This window comes from Papaver somniferum, chromosome 11 (assembly GCF_003573695.1).
Source record: "Papaver somniferum cultivar HN1 chromosome 11, ASM357369v1, whole genome shotgun sequence".
NCBI lineage: Eukaryota > Viridiplantae > Streptophyta > Magnoliopsida > Ranunculales > Papaveraceae > Papaver > Papaver somniferum.
In genome coordinates this window covers 90,110,013-90,115,726 of record NC_039368.1, presented here as the reverse complement: position 1 = coordinate 90,115,726, position 5,714 = coordinate 90,110,013, and the positions used below count along the sequence as shown (strand labels likewise).

The 5,714-nt window shown below is 35.8% G+C and overlaps 1 protein-coding gene across 1 annotated transcript; it reads right to left on the bottom strand.

Annotated features, from left to right (window-relative positions):
• Positions 1 to 3,442: 3,442 nt before the first annotated feature.
• On the bottom strand, positions 3,443 to 5,293 carry LOC113323808 (UDP-glucuronic acid decarboxylase 1-like). The gene is made up of 3 exons (XM_026572155.1): positions 5,279 to 5,293; positions 4,039 to 4,131; positions 3,443 to 3,917 (listed from the first exon to the last, which is right to left on the bottom strand). The coding sequence occupies exons 2-3, from the start codon at positions 4,108 to 4,110 to the stop codon at positions 3,717 to 3,719; spliced, it is 273 nt and encodes a 90-aa protein (XP_026427940.1). The 5' UTR covers positions 4,111 to 4,131; positions 5,279 to 5,293; the 3' UTR covers positions 3,443 to 3,716.
• Between the last annotated feature and the right edge of the window lie 421 nt (positions 5,294 to 5,714).

Genomic DNA, 5,714 nt, shown 5'->3' with positions numbered 1-5,714 from the left:
GCCACGTGGAGTAATTTGGTTGGAAGGACATAGGGATACAGGGAACTTGGGTACAGGGGATCCGAACCCAAAACTATAATCGCCAAAAATTGGTTCTCTCGTATATTTGGTCTCCTTTAAGTTTGGTAACTAATCATGATTCACATGCATGGTTCATAAACCTTCGTACAATTAAGTTTGATATCTTCGTCCATTCGATGAAGATCATGTGATTTTTATAATCGGTTTCTATTTTTTTTTAAAAGAAACCATCTACCAACCACGAAGTGGATTTTCCCTATGCAATGACTAAGTCGACATTTCTTTTTATTTTTGTCGATGCAATTTTGGTGTATCGTATATACCAGCCAGTATTGGTTTTCTCCATCAATTCTGCGGAAGATGTTAAAATTGGCATTTTAAGAAATTTTAGCCATTTTTTTTTTCCGTAGTTTGACGATAATCATCTAAACAAACCATTACCAATCATGGTTTTATTTTTCTACTAATAAACCATTGGTTTCCATTTCTTACGGGAAATCATGGATTCCTTAACAATGGAAATGATCTCTTTATTTTCTTAAAAAGAATCATATAAGCCAGTTGATTTGGTTTTTCCCTATCGATCCTAAAGGGATATATAAAGTACCGTTATTATGATATTAACAATTCCAAACACCAAGAGGAATTGCTAAGGGATATTGAGCATTTTTTTCCTCATGGTAAATCTCCAAAATTTTAAATAGTTCCACTTGTAATTGGAATTGGACACTAAAGATCAAAGGATCTGCACCCGACTTGTTAGCATATCTCATTAGTCTTTGTAATGACTGTATTGATCTTAGAATTAATTTATTTTGATGAAATAAAGTGTCCATAATTCCATTCTTAGGCGAATTGATATCTCGTCGGCCTTATAGGTCATTGGAGATTTGGTTGCATATTTTATATGTTTTTTTGCTATAACCAATAAAATTCATGGTTCAATTAAATTTGTATATCAAGAAGACTACAAATTTATCTTTATTGAAGGACTTAATTGTTTTAGTTTTTTTGTCTTTTAAAGTCATTATCTACGGTCCAACTGATGTTGTTAAAATCCAAAAATTAATATGAATATATGCCTTTGATTTAATCAGATTATACTCCACGAAACTTATTTTCGTATATGAGATGTCAATATTTTCCGTTAGAATCAGGAAGAGACTCTATGCTATTAGAAGTTGGCATTAATTCACTTAAAAGTTATATATTTTCTCTCCCATCATGATCAAATCGAAAAAGGCTGCAATAAATAGCCGTGAAATTATCTCATTTAGCTTTTCCATAAGTTAATGTCGTTTGGAAAGGTAAATCCAATATAGCAATAAGTAGCATTTCAAAATGAGCTACCGATAGTGCTTTAATTGAGTCTATCAAAACAAGGTCCACATTCTTATAGTTCATATCTCCTCACTGGAAGATGGGGAGATTATCATGCCCGAGGGCGATAGTACCAGTAATTCTGTGTTTTTTTTTCTTCAAGATACGCATACACTTGAGAAATGTCGGATCGTTGTTAATTAATATTGTTGAATATTCATTTACAGTAGCTACTGAAATAATAAATGATGGTGGTTGTTAACTGATCTGCAGAGGAATATCGACATACGTGATTGGTTGGCATACAATTCAATTAGGTTCGATTAACTTCTCAGTTAACGCAATTTTGGATCCAAGACTTAACACCTTAAAATTGCCAAACCTATTACTTACTGGTTGGTGTAGTCATAATGTATTATATGAGAAATATGTTCGTTGTAGAAACGATTTGAGGGTTTCATTTTTTATCAGACTCAATGATTGGTTCAATAAATTTTTGTTCTCCATGTATGATGCTTTTGGCGTGGTAGTCCTTGAAGGACTCGCACTGCATTGACACAAGAAATGCGGTTGGGAACATATTTAGGCATCCACCTGATTTGATTATGTTAGGTCGAACAATCTTGTATGTGTTTTTAGAAATTTGGTACAAAACCAAAAATCCGGATTAATTATTTGATGATATCAGCTTTATAGGTCTCTTGAGGAGTCCTCAAAAACATAAAAATTCATGCTTTAGCAGCATGAGTTCTATTTTATTTCCTTTCTAAACTCGTCCTTAAGATAGACTAGAGTTAATATTTTGATGTTTTTTTTTGTTTTGAAAAACTCATATAGTTGGGTTAACATCGATAAATACGTCAAAAGTTGTACTCTTTTCCCTTCGTTATCAGGTTTTGTCCCACGTGGTTTTCCTGACAAGGTTTTGACGAGGAAAAATCTCGTTGACGTTTAATTTTCGTTCAAAAATATTGATATTTGTGCTCTTTTTTCTTCGTCCAAATTTTTTCCCATTGGGTTTTATTGGAAAGGTTTCAGTGAGGCAAACTAATTCAACATGGTGGTCATCCATGGGGGAGTTGTATCAAATTTCGGTTATTTAGTGGATTCCCATCATTAACTAGGTCATTTTGTTTGCCCAAGTCAACACAAGAACCCTTAGGAATTTGGATGTCATTATGATCCACATAATGCATGACCACAAGTACAAATTTATTCACTTCTGGTACTGTATCTACATCTTGGCCCTTTTGTTGAAGAGACTACATCAACTACTTCTGCAAATCATCTCCGAGGAGCTAGCAATCCAAGACTCAAGTCCTCAATATATTTAAAGAAGCATGAAGACTCGAGAACAATACCATTAGAATACTAACACAAAAGAAGACTTCATCAATTGGTAAAATTCTCATGAAAACATTGCTATCTCCAGTATTCAAGAAATTCATTTGCCGAAATTGGGAAATCTCAACTCGAAGATTTGCAAGCCAAGATTCAACTGAATTACTTATCAGGGGGAGCATCATAGTAAAAGATATTTTACTGGACTATCACGTTGTACTCTTTTTCCTTCGTCAAGGTTTTGTCCCATTGGGTTTTCCTTGTCAAGATTTTAATGAGGCAACATATGCATGTCCAGCTCTGTTCTAAGTTTACTCACAATTGTACTCTTTTCCCTTCGATCAGGTTTTGTCCCTTTATGATTTCCAGGCAAGGTTTAACGAGGCAATTAGTTTAGACACAATGTCATCAGGGTGAGCGTTATAAACATGTAATTATGTTAAGAATATCTAGGATAAATCTCGTTTATTATTGGGATGCTCTTGTGTCTAGCCCTATATATAGAGGCTCTAATATTTTTCTATCGTATTGATGAATAGAATTTCTCCCTTTTTTTTCTACTTTGTGTCTTTCCTTCTCTATTTTCTAGTTTAGCCTACCGTAGTGCAGGTTGTGCGAGGCTTGACAGGCTGGCGTAAAAACTATGTTATACATTTATGAGATAATCTCTAACCTACCTGGTACTTGTTACTGGAAAAAGGCTTTGGTTTTGGCTTTGGTTTGGACAATTTTTGAGAAAGACCCGAGGACGAGGAAAACATTCAGTGAATTTCATTCTTGATTCCTCTCAATGTTGCTGCAATAAAAATTTAGACAGGGTCTAATCCCACTGTATGTGACAGCATCAATTCCGGAAAAATAAAAAATGAGGGTCATCAAAAATGAGGGACGCCCCAAAGCGACTCTTTGGCCGCTTATGCGACCGGCCCTTGCAAAAATTAACCAGGACATATAAAGGCAAACAACAAAACCAATTGGCAGGTGACTCTCTCTGTACAACAGAAGTTGCTCCAATACTACTATTTATTTTATCCTTAAAGTCTTTGTGTTTCCTCGTCTATTCGCTTCTGAAAATCAGTGACCATCCGAGGCAGGCCTTCATTCAGTGAAATTTTTGGCTCCCAATTCAGCAGTTCCTTTGCTTTGGTAATGTCTGGTTTCCTCATGTGTGGATCGTCAGCAGTGTTTGGTTTAAACTCCACTGTCGCACTAGAATCAATTGTTTGTTTCACCACCTATACAGAAGTTGCCATATGTGTTATTTTAACTTATTTATAGTAAAGAGGACAAAAGAAACACAGGTTGCAAAACTGAAGCGTATACAGGCTTCCTATGGAATTCAGTAGAACAACAGACCTCAGCAAGCTCTAACATAGTGAACTCTCCTGGGTTGCCCAGGTTGAAAGGTCCGACATGATCCCCTTCCATTAGGGCTACCAGTCCATCCACCTGTCTCACATTTTACATGTTAGACTCTTCGATGAACAAGTCAAATTTCCACAGTAAAAAACTGAAAAGTTCACACATACATGTGTAGCTAAAAAGTGTGACGGAAAAAAATTCTGTTCTTTTGCCTATGCCAATCATGTGTAGCTAAAAATTAGTTAGGACCTTTTGTTTGAACAGACCCTTGCCAAGAAGATAAGTATGGACCTAAGCTTTGACATAATTGATATTTTAAACCATTAGGCGATGCCTGCTTTGATAAACTAAATATATTATGAGTCAAACTAAAGCTCAGGTAAATGCATAAATAGTACTCGGGAGGCCTTCCAACTTTATGGACCACCGACACAGTGGATTAGCAAAAGAAGTAAAATGTCATCTTGTAATCATATCTTTGTCAGAGAACTATGGTCAAATGACGAAACTCATACAACTGTTTTCTTGTTCAAGGCTACCCCAGCTAAAAGCCTATAAAAATTAACAACTGCACGGGCATAAACAGAAATGTTAGACAGTGTTAAACATATTCACAACTTAACGTTCCTGGCTTACTCGGCAGGGTCAGCATCATATCAAATTCTCCAACTTGATGACATTGATTCTAACCTGTAATTGTGAAGCATCAGTTCATTCATTGTCAGGCTTGTGATCTCATTACACTGATAGATCAAATAAGCCGTCTGTGCCCTTAACATCGCGCATCTTCATGAAATCTGCATCAAGTCCCACTAAGCATACAACCTCTGTCTCTTACACTTCTCCTACACTTCCAGCCAATCCCACGTGACGATTATTTCATCACTGATTATTTTACAGGATCTTTATCTTGACGATCAACATCAAACCTTGTTATCATCATGTGACCCTAAATCCGACATACCTAATATATACAATTTGAGTGCACATACCCCAGTTTTTGTGATATAAGTCACATATACAATTTGAGCGCACATACCCACACCATAACCATAAAGGCTGTATAAAATATATAGGTACTCTAAGCTAACTGATTACATATGTGCCAACACATGCAACCACTATCAGAATTAGCTATAAGTGATACTCTAGAAACCGGTGTTGCTTGCCTCCAGAAATCAAACAAGTGGAATTAGAAGTCCCAAATAGAAAGGCAATTGCAAGATTGACTTACCAAATCAGCAACATATTGTTTTTAAACTTCGTATATAAGACAACCCATTGATTTTAAACTATCTTGCACACAATCATAAATTGGCTGACTAGGTAATAGGATCGGTTACCACATAATTATGGTATTTACTCATAATTGGTTGCACAAGTTATAGGATCAGTCACCAATTACTAAGACTTGTTGCACCTCTTACATGGATCGATTCCACATGCTTGTGATCGGTAGCACCTCTTACTAGGATCGTTTCCCCAATGCCTAGAGTTGGTCATACCACTTACAATATATCGATCATACCATCTCAGGTGATTACTTAAGATCGGTTCCACTAATAAAAGTCATACCAATACAAAAGTCAGGCCTTGTGAATAGTTTTACCAAGATACATAAACAAGTTATGAGCGGTTATACTAAACACACATATTGGTAATCCAAAGAT

What these genes read in the sequence shown, in the direction of transcription:
- LOC113323808 (XM_026572155.1), bottom strand. Translation starts at nt 4,110, where the DNA reads ATGGAAGGGGATCATGTCGGACCTTTCAACCTGGGCAACCCAGGAGAG. An exon ending in CTATGTTAGAGCTTGCTGAG is followed by an intron (nt 3,918 to 4,038) that starts GTCTGTTGTTCT and finishes ACTTCTGTATAG; the next exon opens with GTGGTGAAACAAACAATTGA.